At 31.7% G+C, this 16,169-nt stretch overlaps 1 protein-coding gene, 2 long non-coding RNA genes and 1 pseudogene across 4 annotated transcripts; 2 read left to right on the top strand and 2 right to left on the bottom strand.

The window, feature by feature from the left end:
- Positions 1 to 41: 41 nt before the first annotated feature.
- LOC140666591 (odorant receptor 13a-like) lies at positions 42 to 6,469 on the bottom strand. The gene is made up of 11 exons (XM_072893936.1): positions 6,162 to 6,469; positions 5,695 to 6,049; positions 5,075 to 5,296; positions 4,734 to 4,847; positions 4,479 to 4,634; positions 2,207 to 2,437; positions 2,023 to 2,136; positions 1,672 to 1,827; positions 1,550 to 1,593; positions 1,204 to 1,258; positions 42 to 122 (listed from the first exon to the last, which is right to left on the bottom strand). The coding sequence occupies exons 1-11, from the start codon at positions 6,440 to 6,442 to the stop codon at positions 81 to 83; spliced, it is 1,770 nt and encodes a 589-aa protein (XP_072750037.1). The 5' UTR covers positions 6,443 to 6,469; the 3' UTR covers positions 42 to 80.
- Positions 4,036 to 5,110, top strand: LOC140666593 (uncharacterized). Its single transcript, XR_012046794.1, has 3 exons — positions 4,036 to 4,052; positions 4,439 to 4,868; positions 4,967 to 5,110. It is a non-coding gene; the product is annotated as an uncharacterized lncRNA (long non-coding RNA).
- A 484-nt stretch (positions 6,470 to 6,953) lies between the features above and the next one.
- On the top strand, positions 6,954 to 11,652 carry LOC140666592 (uncharacterized). 2 transcript variants are annotated; one of them, XR_012046793.1, is made up of 6 exons: positions 6,954 to 7,053; positions 9,256 to 9,466; positions 9,909 to 10,702; positions 10,819 to 10,936; positions 11,042 to 11,190; positions 11,571 to 11,652. It is a non-coding gene; the product is annotated as an uncharacterized lncRNA (long non-coding RNA). The 2 variants fall into 2 exon arrangements; XR_012046792.1 differs by having other exon boundaries at positions 10,819 to 11,190.
- On the bottom strand, positions 8,142 to 16,165 carry LOC140666589 (odorant receptor 13a-like; annotated as a pseudogene).
- Between the last annotated feature and the right edge of the window lie 4 nt (positions 16,166 to 16,169).

Here is a 16,169-nt window from a genome sequence, read left to right as displayed (position 1 = left end):
GCCAATTCTTTTCGCCCTTCATTCATATATTCGTTTATGTTTCTCATTTTCATTTCAAGCAAACACTGAAGTCTTCAAAATTATAATGATGTAAAAATGAATCTGCATATTGTATCAACAAACTGCAATATAAAATGTGTAAATCATTTTAAATTTATAAACATTTTGTTGTTGATTTTCAGATAGATAAAGAAAAGTGAGAATATAAAAATCTTAACAAACAATTTCATAAAATAAACATGGGAATATAATTTGCAACAGAAAGTTTCCATATTATTTTCGATCTATTATAAAAACTAAAAGCGGTGATAAAACAACAGTTTTCTTTAAAAATGCAATACAAATAATTATTATAATAAATTATAATAATAAATAAATAATAATAATAGAAATGCTTTAATTAATAAATTTCATTTAAATGTAAATATTGAAAAAGTTATAAAAACAACGTTCAATGCATTGTTGAAATAATAGTCAACTATTTATATTAAGTAAAAAAAGAAAATGTGATTTACTGATTTGAAATTCGATGGAACAACAACTAAAACTTTGAATGACAATAGCTTTATAAGCGAATATTCAGTAGCGTAGTAAGGAGGAGAGCGAAGAGGTAGTCTGCCTCGGGCCATCTTAGCAAAGGATTAAATTGCGCAATTGTGTGAAACTATAGTTTATTTGAACAATTTTAATTTAATTTAATACTTTTTAAACTTTATTTATTTTTATGTTAAATGTAAATAAAGATATTGCTAATTAATCAATTGTTAATTATTATTTATTAATTTGTTGAATAGTCATCAGAGCTCTATGATCGGATTTTGTGGCCCTTATTCTGATAATCATTAAGAGGCCCTAAGATTTCTCAACATTATTATTTTATCTAGTGATATCTCTTTCTGTGAATAGTTGTAACAAGCAAAGAAAAACTTACTATTATATATGCAAAAATTGTCATAAATTGATAAAGTTTACAACAACAAAAATAAATAATTTTTTTGACACAAAAATAATTTTTATTTTAATACCAATTTTAACAAAAAAATTTTTTTAAGAAGTCGTTAATATGAGGCCCTAAGCTATAGCTTATGTATAGGTCCGGCTTTGATGTTATTAGTAGCTTATAAGAAAGGGAGAATGAGGACCGCCCCCGGCGCTGGCTTCCCTTACTACGTTACTACGTATATTCAATAAAGGTAGACAAACCTTTGAAACTATTATTAAGATGTGCGCTTTCTTCCGTGTAGTTCCTTCTTTAGATCTGCAACATTTTTATTAATAACTCATTGGAAAAGAAATTATAAAAAAATTAAGATAATAAAAATTTTATGGAAACTTTCAAAGTATAATAGGTTAGTTATCACAAACAATAATTATAACACACTAAATTTCTAAGAAATATTTTAGTTGTACTAAAAAATATTTTATCTAAAATAATTTTAGATATTATAATTTGCGTAGTTTCATTTGTCCAACGATAATGATTGCTTGATAAAATTGTAACTGAGACTAGTAAATATAATAGTCAGGATCATCATCCCAAAGTCAATACATTGCATTTAATACTGATACATAAGAAGCTGATGCCTTCATAATCTAAAAAATTGCGCATAAAAACTAAAATATATAGTTGACGCAAAAAAATAAAATGTTTATAAGAGTGTGATGCCTTACGCTTGTAAATCCTTCCAAAGTCAAATCGACTACTTTTCCTGCAGTGATCGTTAATCGTTTTTGCGATCTTAATATTATAAATAATAAAATACGGCTGTTGGATGGTGGCATATTGTACCAAAGTGAGTTATACACCGCATCGCTAATCGACTTACTCTAAAATTAGAACAAAATTCCGAGTATAAAATACGTAAAAATGGCAAATTCAGAAATGTCTTGTCGTTCAAAATTCAAATATGTCGTTTAAATTTTTATATTTTTTATAACAAAAATTTAATTTAAGATATGGTAAAAAAAAGACAAATAATTACGCGCGATGAGTGCCTTTATACAAGAAATTCATTCACAAACCTTGGCGCTTAAAAATTCTCCAGCAGAACAGAGTATAAAAACTTCTAGAGTTATTGCAATATAAAAACTCACAGACTTGATTATCGTCGTCGCACTTTCATCATTACCTATACTCTGCAACGTAAAGCGAAAATTATTTATTATTATTGAGGATAAAAGAAAACAGAGATCAATCGTTACTCACAATTACAATTACAAAACCAGTACAGCAGATAACCAAAGTATTCCACAAAAGTTGCATCAGAGCAATATAACAAAATAAATTTTCGATATTTTCGGATAAAGTAATAATTCTCTGATGTTTGCAAATGAGATTTTTAATAACGATTAAGGATGTATTGGAATTGTATTTACTATTAGAAATTTCATTTATGTCTTGCCGCATAATATCAATCTGACCACTTACGTGAAGTATCTATTGAAAAAAAAATATACTACTCAAAGTACAAAAGAGACATTTTCGATTATTAATTAAGTACGATCGTATAAAACAGATAACAGAATACAGCTTTGTTTATAAGCGATAAATTATAAAAAATATCAAATATTATAAGAATATAATAAAGAATGATTAAATATATATAGTAATTTATATAATATATTTTTAATAATAAAAAATTTATAATAATAAAAAATAAAAATTCTTATAATGAAGAATGATCAAGTATTACAGGACACGTATAAAGATATTTTTTGAAGAATCTATTACCAGTGACACAAGTAACGCATTCACCATACCAACTATAGAAGCCAGTATCAATTCGTAAAGAAATTGTCCGATCAGAAAGCATTCAAAGATGGGCGATTCACTGACGTCGAACGGAAACTCCATTTTTATGGGGAGTTCCCGAGAATTATTGTCAAAATTGTCATCGTTCAACGACTGAAGCAGATGCTCGCCGATCGAAAGAAAAAAGGCAGCTAGGGCGTTGATGCTGATCATTACGTTGGACAGACGTCGCGACAGATCCGCCACGCTAATCATCGTAGATACGTACGAATCGTTGACACCGCATTCTTTCCCATCACGATCCATCGTCGTCAGGATGAAATAAAATTTCCTGTAAAGAGGAGCTTATATATCGAGTATTGTACATATTAAAAAATATTATAAAATTTCTTCATGAAAAACACATTTACAAATATTTATAAGAATATTTAAATATGTCAAATTTTACTAAGATGTTACATACACACCACATACTAATAATAAATTTGTTCTTTATTATTTCGTTGAAATTTGTGAATAATAATGTTCCATTGTTCTAGAAGAGGGACATTTAATTATTTGGAATCACGTGTCTGCAATGGAACGCGTCTTACCGGCGATTCCACCATAGAGCAAGAAGCTTAAAGAAGGCGAGAGTATACGCCAAGGTAAGACCGAGACAGTCCATGAGGAGCGAAATATCATTCAAGTCGAAATGCGCAAAAACGTATGCGTACTGATAATATTGTACTATCACCATCGTTGCCATATAAATGAACCAATAGAGAGTCGCGTAAGCCGAATCCGGCCACATGCCGATGAAACGTAGGCCGATTTCGACCGGGCGACTGATAGTACTTGTGCGTTTCATTGTTGCGTGCAACTGTCACCAGACGCTACAAACTGATAGTTACCGAGATGTCAAAGCCTCACAAAGTGAACTTTGTTCAGTGATACATGAACGTTTGCTGAACAATCATGCGAGGACGATAAAGCGCAGGTCTTCCTTCGATCGATTATAATTGTATGTCGATTATTTTAATGCTATTAGTTCTTAAAAGCTTATAGCGTAGTTATCTTTCATTATTCTCTCTGAAATAGAGCACTTAATAGTACATAATCGCTTTAGAAATTTCTAGATTTGAAGAAGATCACTTCTAATAACATCTATATCCAATGAAAAAACCGTTGAGGGATATTTTTGAAAAAAAATAATAATATCTGCAAACAAAAAGCGAACATAATAAAAAGAAAATTGTAGAGAACATTTATTAACGTGAAATTAATAATGTTCAATGGGAAAGCTGGATTATTACTAATGGTAATGTTTTACATTTTCTAAATGTTATTTCGTGCACGGCGGGGGTTTAACTTGCATTAATGTTAAAAAGGATCATCGTAGAATATGCGATAAAATATACAATTTTATATTATAATTATATATATTTATATGTACATATGTTAAAACATTCCGTTCAACAGAATGAAACTAAAGCTATCCCTGCCATATTGTATGAGAGATTACGGTATTTTTTATGCAGAAAATACCCTCTTGTCATAAGAATTCAAATGAGTATTCCATTTTTCTAGAGACGCTTGTCAAATGACAACTCTTTCCATAATCTTTTTTAATACAGCGCACACAACACAGATATGTACGACGCGGACGATTTCATAATCTGAAGTAATTAAACAGTTTTAGTTCAGTTTCAGTGATAGAAATTTCCACTCAATTGCGCAGACTTACGGTCGTGAAACCTTCCAAGGACAGATCGGTTATCTTGCCGGCGGTGATGGTCAACCGTTTCTGCGCTCTTAACATCAAGAACATTAAGGTTCGAGACTCGCTCGGCGTCAGCTCGTACCAGAGACATTCGTACGCAGCGTCACTGATGGATTTACTCTGCAATAGTAGTAATTACGCGATGAATCGCATTTAATTGCGCCTCTCTCGGAATCTGAGAAATTCTACAACGCTACCATTACGCTCCTTTGCGCTGACCTTAGCGCTGAGGTATTCCCCAGCATAGCAAAAGACGAATGCCTCGAGAGTTATCGCGACGTAAAAAATAAGAGACTTCGTTATCATCGTAGCACCTTCTTCCGTTCCGATAGACTGCAATGTCGAAACTGCAATGTAGGTCGCTGCGAGATCGTAAATTTATATTACTATATATATGTATGTATATACATGTACTTATACATTTGTACGTCTTATGGAAACTAACATTTCAGATAAATCGTATACTCCGCACGTACATGTGAGGGAAGAAGAAGAATGAGGATCATATACAGAAAAAAAAAAAATATATATATATATATATATAATTATATGTAACTCACTATTACAATCAAAAAGCCTATGCAACAGATGACCAAAGTATTCCAGATGAACTGGAGTAATGCAATGTTCGAGAAAAGATCTTCAATATTGTCTGACAGATCGATGATTCTTTGATGTTTATTAATCAAAACTTTAATGGTGGCTAGAGATACATGGTTCTTGAAAGAAATTTCCTGGAAGCCTTGCCGCATGATGTCAATCTGACCACTTACGTGCAATACCTAGAATGTTTAATTTTACAGATTCTTGTCAAAATAGTAATATACTACTAAAAAAAAAATCACAAACGGATATTTAAAAATAAAAGATTGCAGTAAGTAAAAAACAAGCTTTTAAAAGACCATGTTACTGAAAAAAACACACTAATAATGTGTAATATAGAATCATAATATATTATAAAATATTATATATTATATATTATAATATATAATATAAAATAAATTAAAAAATAAAATCACAAAGTATAACAAATAGTACAAGAAAAGATAAATAAAGTTAATTTCGATCACTACACAAAGCAAAAAATTACATAGCACATTCATCTTTTTTCATGAATCCGAAGAAATCGATTTTGACAATCTTCAAATTATTCTACATATAAAGTATGGTCAAAACTTACCAGTGTAACAAGCAAAGAGTTTAGCATAGCGATGATACAAGCTACCGATAAATCATGAAATAATTGAAGTACTAGTACTAATTCGAAAATCGGAGAATTGTCAACGTTAAAAGGAAATTCCATTTTAATGGGTAACTCGCGAGTTGTAGTTTTCTCATCGTTCTTATGGATCATCGATCGAAGTATCGGCCCACCGATCGCATAAAAGAACACGGACAGCGCATTCGTTGAGATCATCACGTTGGAACATTGACGAGATAGATTGGCGTGCTTAATCATCGTGGATACGTCCGAATGAATTGCGATTCCGTCGTTCCAATCCTTATCCATCGTATCCAGAATGACATGTAGTTTTCTACGAAACGTATTTCATTCAGTATCATGTTTCCAGCGAGATAGAAAGAAAGTTAAAATGATTTCACGGCAAACATGATTTGTTTTCATCCGCGGAGATAATAATACTTTACCGGCGATTGAACCAGAGATTGATCAGTTTGAGAAACGACAGGCTATAACCCAACGTGATGCTTAGACCGTCTACGAGAACCGAGAGATCGTTGATGTCGAAATGCGCCAGGACGTACGAATATTGAAAATATTGCACCACCGCCACCGACGCGATGTAAGTCCACCAATTAATATTCGCGTTTATACAACGTGGCCACATGCCGATGAAACGTAGACCTGCTTCAACCGACCTGCTGATGGTGCTCGCGCGTCCCGTCGTACCTTTATCCAACTTCAACATATTTCTTGCGAAAGACTACGACATCTACATGCGCATTTCGTCGGCAATCGTAGCAAAAAATATAGGAAACGGAGGGAAAGAGGGAGGGAAGAAAGATGCGACAATAAGCCGTCGATCAATCGTAATTGGACTTTGCAGAAATGGCGAACGTGAAATTAAATGCTTGCCAATTTGCTAGATTATAGTTATAGATTTCAAGGAAATATCAAATTATCCATCGAATTATCTACTTTAAAGTCGCTCATTATCGAATCATTTACTTTAAAAATGCATGAAACTTTCTAAAGATTCTTCAACGTTTGCTGATAGTACAAAGAAAAAATTATACTGAGATAAAAAGTGTACGATGCAAGAGAAAATGTAATGCGAACGTTAAAAACATGAACAAAAATATAAGATACATTAGGCGATACAGTGCACAATCGTAAGTCTGTAAAGTGAAACATTTTTATCAACGATTATTTCTATTTGAAAATGCTGCAAAAATTATACAAAAATATAAATTAATAAATTATTTCTTTATATCAAGATTATTATGCAAAAAAGTATACATATATGTGCAAAAGTAACGATAGTGAAAATCTGAACACTTCATTGTAATACTATGGAAGGTAATTTTCATACATTTATCTATAATTTAATATATAATCATCATTGATTCACATCATAGATATTGAATCGATATCAATAATAAACGAGAATCGATAGAAAAATCCTAATATTTTTAGTTGCATACATATACTTAGTGGACATCTAGATGATTTGTCTTGGAACTTCAATACATCGTATGCAATACTGACACGTACGAAATAGAGGCCTTTACGATCTATAAAAATCATATTAAACACAATAGAATCAAAAATAAAAATAAGAAAAGAACATATGTATAAATAAATCGATCAAATAATAGTCAATTAAATATTTTTATCACTCAAACATTTTTCCGATTGCGTTAATCAAAAATCGATTTTTCAATCAATATTTTCCGATTGATTACAATCAAAAATCGATATTATCGATTATCGAGTAAATTGCTTTTAACGTGGTCGAAAGATATTTGCGTTATAAAAACATTTAATTATATAAAATCGAAAATCGATAATCATAAAGTAGATCGATTATTCAGATTCATGTCAATGTTATTCAATTAAAGTAAATAGAATCTTATTAACAAAAATTCGATAAAAGATGCAACGCAAAAATCTTAAATCAATCGTAAATCCCACTAGCAATAAATCCATGATTTTTCCAGCTGTAATGACAAGCTTCTTTTGTGATTTCAATATAAGCAGGATAAATTTGTTATCGTTTGGTTTCAAGTCATACCATATTGATTTGTATATCGTATCGCCAATCATTTTGTTCTGGAGAAGAGGATTAAGAAATCGCGTTGTCAGAATAAAATAAATGTATAAATCGATATCATATAATATAAATCGATATATATAAAAATCGTTCGAATACTATAAAGATCGATATGGACAATGATTCGAACGTAATATTTTTGTTGAAATTATTGAATTATTATATTTGCGTTCTCGCTAAGAAATTATAGAGTTTTGTGACGGATTGAAATTATTTAATGTGTAAAAAAACCTAATTATATATAAAAAAAGCTCATGTAAAAAAATATATACGTAATTATTGTGGGTCATCATAATATATTTATATTGAAAGAGAGAGAGAGAGAGAGAGCACGCAAAGATTTAACTTTATGATTATAAATAGTAATATATTTTCCATCATAAAATGCAATTATCATTATCGTATGTTCCGATCTTGGCACTGACAATGAGATAGCCCTGCAAAAACAGTGGATAAATGTCTCATAGCAGCCATGCAAAACTATAGCTTTCATTAATGCCGACCTATCGATCGATTGGAAATTTGCATGCTGATTGACTGCAACATCGAACTGCGTTGTAGATCGTCTTTTCGTGTAACTCATTCGCGTTTTGCTGAATGATTCTTCACACTGTTACCATCATATATTCTAAGCAATAGGTCATTAATTAATATGTGACGACATAAATTGAATTAAAAGGATGTAGAAGAGGATTCATTCGATTTTATTCGAGAAGACGATGATGATTCTCTGATCTTGAGCGATCAGTTTTTTCTTGATAGAGATGGCTAGCAATCAATTATTTTTTTCCGGAAAGATTTCCCTCAATGCGTCACATAAAGATATCTGACTGTTTACATGAAGGATCTGAAAGCACACATTCTTAAAAAACTTTAATTAAAAACAATATAATTTATATGCACACAGAAAAAATTATAGATGTACAAAAAATTATAAATATAATTATAAATATATTATGCGAGATATTTTGTGACATGTGAAAATTTTCCAATTTTATAAAACTTATATAAAGATTTATGTAAAATTTCGTAGTTTTGGAATCTTAAAACAAGAAAAATATAGTTTATATATATATATATAAACCGACTAACTCAGAAATGTCAATGAAGACACATTTACACGAGCATCTTTTTCTTCGATTTGAGATTCTGAAACGCGATTCCCACATGTTATTCTATACATGCTATTAAAGTTAATTGGGGAAGAAAACAAGAGGAAAAGAATCTTCTTTTCCACTGCGTAAACAGTACTTGTCGGTATCTAACAGATAATGGATAATGGACATTCGATGTATCGTCCTTTCCTGTGTGCTGATGTACACATAGCATTTAATTAACAAATACAATTGCTATATAAAGGAAACGCAGTGATTCTGCCGTACAATATCGTGCTCAGATTACGTACAAAAAATGTAGTAGAGCTTAGAGAAAAAAATTTTCTTTCGTAGATTTCACTCACTAACGTGATGATCAGAGAGTTCAGTACGCCAGTCACGGCACAGGATGCCAATCGGTGGAGGATGTGCAGATACATAACGAGCTCGTAGAATGGTGACTCGTTGCACTTCAACGAGAGTTGCATCTTCAGCATGAATTCGCGAACGTTTCGATCGCATAGGTCTCACGATCATCGGTATGAGATACGAGAACACCGATGCCGTAAGTATATGCTGCCATAGAATAAAACCCGATGATCACATTGGAAGGGTGTTGCGACAGATTAGCCTTGCTTGTCATGGTATGCACGTCGTTGACGGTGGCTTCCGTCCAATCTGAGATTATCTTAGCTATGACGTCGTAAAATGTATTACGGCTGTTAATAATTTGCACTAAAATGGAAAAAATTCGAGAAACAAGGCTGATTTTCTGTACACACACTTAACGATAAATAGATGTTCCTCGTATATTAAAATATACATGAATATTATTACGATGTTGTCAAGAAAGCAAAGAGACCCTCAAGGATAAATTATGTTAAATTTCTTCTTTTTCTACAATTTTTTATAAATAAAAAAATAGTTTTTATATTTTCAAGAATAGAAAAAGATACGAGCGAAATGTTCTCTTACTGACTATTTAACCATGATGTAATCAATTTCAGAGACATCACAGTATATTCTATTCTATAATGACGTTTAAATCGTCCAAAAAAAATACGAGATCTTCAGTTTCAAAATGGATAACGATTCACTAGTATTGATAAATCTGACTGTGAATATCTAATCGCACGGAAATAAAAATACGTACGCATTTGGCCAAATCGAAGACTGATTTGCACCAAGAGAGCAACAGTATTTGCAAGTACTATTTTGCCGCGTCTCGCATAGCATAGTTTATCAAATTTATGTTAAAATTTACATCTATTAACGTGAAATTTGATCGAGAAATTTGACAGTAAAGTAATCCAAAATGCCCTTGTAACTTCGCTAACGTTGTAAAGTCACAGACATCAGGTTACGTACAACTCTCAAACGACTCTAGAATAGCGAGTTGATCACGCAAAACTGAAGACGACTAAACATAGTCGTAGCTAGGTAATCACCATATTCAATTGTACCGATCAAGAATACAAGAGTTATATACCAGGTAAAAGGGATTAAAATTGCAGCAATCGAGCAATGAATGAGAAGATACATAAGTCTGTAGTCCTTTTATCATAAAAAATGATAAGGAGAAGGAATGGATTATTTGCTTAAAAAATGCAAGAGATACCTTTTTCTACCTTCGCTTTACAAGAATAAACGCTTAGAATCTAAGATAATGACAAGCAATTTTCCAAAAAATTCAGAAATATGGAGGAAATAGCACCGATCATGCGCGCGTTGATGTTTCCAAGCGCAAACAGTATGCAAACGACGATTTCTATGAAAGCGCAGTGATACCGTGAAACTGCGGGTGAGAAAGAGAGTTTTATGTTGTCGATTTTTAACAATTTTAAATAAAAAAACCGATAAAATTGTTTGAATATACATTGGACCTTTTTTAATTAAAATAGCATAATAATTTTCAAGTTTTTTGGCATACATTCAGTCTTTTATCGTGGTCAGATTTTTCATCCAATCAGATGTTTTATCTAATAAAAAGGAACCAAGGACGACAAAATTTCACACGCTAAAAATAATGTTACAAGTGAGATAAAATTATATTAACTAAATGGCTTTTCTCCGTGTCATATTATCATTGTTTAGTATAATCCATTTACAGTTGAAAATGGATAATACTTTACATTCACAGCCTGTATATACAGTTCTATATCGACAACACATTGCGTATAAAATAATTCATCGGCTTCAATACATTGCGTATAAAACAGATATATACGACGCAGAGGCTTTCAAACTCTGGAAAATTAAATAATGTGTAATGAATTAATTTACTCTGCAGTAAGTAGATTTCAATAAAACAAAACAGTTTAATTACATTATAAATGAGATAAATGATATAAATTACGTTTAATTAAAATTGTTTTTTTTAAACAATTATTATAAATAGTGTAAAGTAAGTGTAAAATTCACAAAGTTACTTTTACACGTGATATATTGTCAACAGTATTGTCCTTAAATTAGACTGTCCGTTTTAAATTATGTTAATTTAATTAGCTGTCCTTATAATTATACTTGAAGATTTAGTGCTAAAAAACGAATGACCAATTTCAATCGTAAACAGTGCATTGTTAGATTATAATGTAGATATACGTTATGATGTGTATCCTTAAGCTTTTATATTATATAATTATAAAAAATCCACAATTTTGTCATTACAGAAATCTTACGTTTGTGAATCCCTCCAATGATAAATCCATAAATTTCCCCGCAGTGATCGTTAGCCGCTTCTGCGATCGCATTATCACAAATAACAGAATACGGCTATCTCGAGGCTTGAGAGTGTACCAAAGTGTTTCGTATGTCGTATCACCGATCGTTCTGCTCTAGAATGCAAATGAGGGACAGGTACGTGGAAAAGGATGAAAAAAGGCGAAACGTCACCTTCTGCACTCACGAGCAAAACGCTTTATTCTCGCGTAAGTATTAGCCTGATATTTTTACATCAGCGTTGTGACTTAACAATTTTCTTTTGCGTAAAAAAGTTTCTACTATGGTGATTTTAGATACTCACTTTATTGCTAAGATATTCGCCGGCGAAACAAAAGATAAATGCCTCCAAGGTGATAGCGATGTAGAAAAACACAGTCTTTGTCAACATCCTAAAGCCTTCATCTGTGCCTAACGACTGCAAGTCAAGAAGATGATCAAGAAGAATGTTCGACGATCGCTATAATGCAGAAGTCTCAGACAACAAGGGGATAATTCTCCCCCCTCCTCTATCGTATGTATGGCCCACAACGGGCCCTCGATCATTTTCGCAGCAGAATTGACTCCTTGTTTGACACACATCACTGTATCGAAATAGCTAAAAAACAGTACTCGTGCATTCAAAAATCACTTTTAATTGCACATCAATATAAAGACAAATCTTGTACTTGTTTTAATTTTAAATAATATGTTTAGAAACTCATGTCTGTCGTTTGATTCACGTGAGCGTATGTGAGTCTGAGACCACTGCTATAACATAATAATATTACAGATAATATTTAAAAAAATGTGCACAACACGAAGCGGTGTCTTAAAATGCGATTAAAAATTTGTTACTATCTGTTTCCAATCAGCTTAGGTGTGTCTAAAAGTACATTCAACATGTATGTACAAGTAAAATAATATTTACACGTACAATTTTTTTATAAAGTAATTAATGGAAAAATTTCAAGTATGTGCGAGATGAGAAATACTTAAAAGGTTTTAATACAATGAATACTTGCAGGTCGAATACTCACAGTTGCTATGAGAAACCCGATACAACATATGATCACTGTATTCGACACAAATTGCATCAGCGCAATAGGGGAAAAAAGATTCTCAATGTTGTCCGAAAAAGCAATAATTTTATGATGTTTATCGATTAAGGATTTCACAATAGCAGTAGACAAACCATGTTCGTTATCTTTGGGATGAATCTCTTCTAGCTGCTGTTGCATAATGTCTATTTGCCCACCAATGTGTAACATCTACAGATATCATGATAATTATTCAGTTGTACTAATATTGATTAAGCATATATTTCAACAGAAAGAGAGAAAGAAAAAGAGAATAAGAGAGATAAATGTTATGTTAAAAAAAAATAATATGCTAAAACTAATCTTCAATATTTCACCTATTCAATCTTTTAATAAAAAACAAAAAAATATAACAAAACTATAAATGTATCTACTGATACATTGGATAAAAAACACGAAAGAGAAACTATAAAATACGCAAGTATGTATTTACGTAATTTAAAAAAGAAACATCTTGTAAAAGATAGATGGCCAAGCCTTGTCTCCAAACTTCTTTTTTCTATTAAAATTTCTGAAAAAATAGTTAACCGATAAAGCATCAGAAACTCATAGTACGTGATCACGTTCGTCTGCTATAAGAAGGGAGATGAAATAAACGGAAGCGAAATTATCCCACCACTGAATTGCACGAAAACTCTCTCTTGAGAGACCCAATGTTATATTGACATGCGCAAGGATCGCGGATCGAAAGTGGAAGCAAATGGAGAAGAACGACAGATTTAAGAAAAGGGATATATGAGGGATCTTTACTATATAACGGATATACAAATATACGAGCATCGATCGATTCGGAATCGAATTTGTCAACCTTCGCATGACGCGTGTGTTATTACTGCGTGTGCGTCTGTATTGCAGCGTGTATTTTGTGTCGTTTATTTTTTTTTCACTTTATTTCATCTATATTTTATTTTTCTCGAATTAACGCTTCTTTTATTTCATGTATCCCGTAATAATCCAAATGTCGATATAAAAAATTATCAGTTTATCAGTTCAAAACATTTAAATAATAAATATTTGCAGAAAAATGTCCAACCTTCTGATTGATATTTTTATTAATTTTTTTGAAGAAAAACAAAACGAGCTTATTTAATTACCAGTAACTTGATTCTTATATTTGATGCAATCTTTTCCTAGAATAGATTTCCTTTATTAAACTTCCTGTTTCCTCATGTAACTTAATTAAAAAGAAAAAAAATTCTAGGTTTCTTAGGAAAATTACATTACATGCATTTACAATATTTAGTATTTATTATCACAATCTTGATCTATCAAATCTCATTGTGGAAACATCTTCTAATATACGCGTTTTGCATTTGCGTTTCATCTGAACGAATTGGAAAAATGCGTTATAAAAATATAAAAATCACAAACTGTGAAATATAAATAATAGCAAGAAAGATTAGAAATGCTGTCGATGATAACTTACCAAAGTAACGATTAATGCATCGAGCATACCAATAGTGGAGGCAACCGCCATTAAATGAATGAATTGGACGCACGCCACGATCTCGTAAATCGGCGATTCGCAAAAAACGAAAGGCAATTTCATCTTTATAAGCAATTGGCGACAATCGTCATTGATCGGTTTGCGAAAATCGATGGTCGCGATACTGTAAAGCATCACCGCCGTCGAATAAACACCGATGACCAATTTTGAGCAACGATGTGAGAGGATCGCTTTATCGATCATGGCGTACATGTTAGAATACTCGTACCAATCGTCGGACATCATTTTTAAAATATCGTTGAATATTCTGCAATACAATACTTTGCAATGATGTATTTTACATTTACAAGGTGCCGCGTACAATGTGCTTTTGCCAATTTAACGAAAGAAAATCAAAATTAGAAAGTATTATTTATTTTTCATCAAAAGTGAAATTTGTATTAGACATCAAATATCTTTTTGTTAAATATGTTAAAAATATATTTCTATATAAATTATATATATATATATATATATATATTTTTTTTTACATAAACGAAATAACTGAAATGATTGACTTTAACAATCGAGAACGATCTGTCTGAAAGTTTTTGTAGTTGTTTGATATTTTTAAAAATGTATCTTTTTTTTTAGTTATATATAATTTTTCTTCCTTATTTAATATATAGTTTTTATATAAAATCAATATTGTATTTCAGACTTTAAAAGGTTCTGCCTCTTATGTATAATTATGTATAATTTCAAGAATGGTAAATTCTAAAATTAAAGATTAAATTGCAGAACATATTAAAATGATCTTGCTTGAAAATCGATATATTTCATGTACTTGGTTCTTAAATAAATTTGGCGTCACGTAAAAATATGGCATTTTTTTAATCAATAAAAAATAGAAAACACATACCGATTATTGATCCACAAGATAATCAGCTTGAAAAAAAGAAGGTTGTATGGTAAGGTGGTGCTTAAACAATCTATCAGATTCGGCAGCTCCTCGATGCTGAAGTGCGACAGAAGATATTGATACTGGAAGATCAGCGCTGTTCCCATCACAATCGACCAAAGTAATCTGGAGAAAATAGAAGAATTCGGCCAAATCCCGGTAAGACGGAGGCCGATTTCGACCGGTCGACTGACAGTGCTGGTCGGTATCATCGCGTTTCCGTTCCGAACGAATCCCGAGCAAAAGTATCTGACGAAGCTACGTATGATCGCTCGCTCAAGGATGAGCTTTCGGATATTAACATGAATCTCAGATGTGACCCCACTTTAACAACCGACGACCAATCGCGAGCGTATATTTTTCTGCTCAGGCATGCAAAAAAAAGTTTCCGCGATCGAACAATGATTGCTGACTTCGGAAGCGGCGAGAGTGGTACTTGGTAACTTCCGGAACAGGAAAATCGCTCGTCGCTGCAGGTGATTCACTTTAAAAATTCAAGCGGAAATAGAAAAAAGCGTGACGCGTCAATGCAAGAGCGTCGGGCTGACCATTGTCAAGAGAAATTTCCGGAACAAAAAATAGTGGTGAATCTTCGCGGACGTAGAAATGTATAAAAAAGTGCTACAGAGGCAAAGAGGAAAAGAAAAAGAATTAACTTAACAAAATATATATAATCTCGATTATATAATCTCGATTTACGATAAGTACATATGTACGATTTAAAGTGATCCTGGAGTTAGGAGTATATGTTATAACATGACAGAAAGTTGACACATTTATCAGATATTTATATCTACACTTAGTCTGAACGAGAGAGGAAATTTCGATAAACTCCTGAATTTTATATGATGCGAAAGGTATAAAACACGATATAGGAAAAAATGCTGCTATATATTTTTAAATCATGACGACACATTCAGCGTGTACATTTTTGTGTTCCATTTTCAAAATTTAAAAGGAAAATGTGAATCGTGGAAACGACAATTGAATGTAACATATAAAAATAAAATATCAATATATTATATAATAACATACAATAATAATAAAAGATACATGCACATGTATATATGCAGACTTCGCACTA

This window comes from Anoplolepis gracilipes, chromosome 6, assembly GCF_047496725.1.
Source record: "Anoplolepis gracilipes chromosome 6, ASM4749672v1, whole genome shotgun sequence".
Classification (NCBI taxonomy): Eukaryota; Metazoa; Arthropoda; class Insecta; order Hymenoptera; family Formicidae; genus Anoplolepis; species Anoplolepis gracilipes.
The sequence above is the reverse complement of the archived record's forward strand: the minus strand, read 5'-3'. Positions and strand labels throughout refer to the sequence as shown.

Excerpts from the sequence above, each read along its gene's own strand:
- LOC140666591 (XM_072893936.1), bottom strand. The coding sequence starts at position 6,442 with ATGTTGAAGTTGGATAAAGGTACGACGGGACGCGCGAGCACCATCAGC. Across the intron at positions 4,848-5,074 it reads TAGGCTTTTTGATTGTAATA|TCTATCGGAACGGAAGAAGG; the intron begins GTGAGTTACATA and ends TCGACATTGCAG. Across the intron at positions 4,635-4,733 it reads GGGAATACCTCAGCGCTAAG|AGTAAATCCATCAGTGACGC; the intron begins GTCAGCGCAAAG and ends CTACTATTGCAG.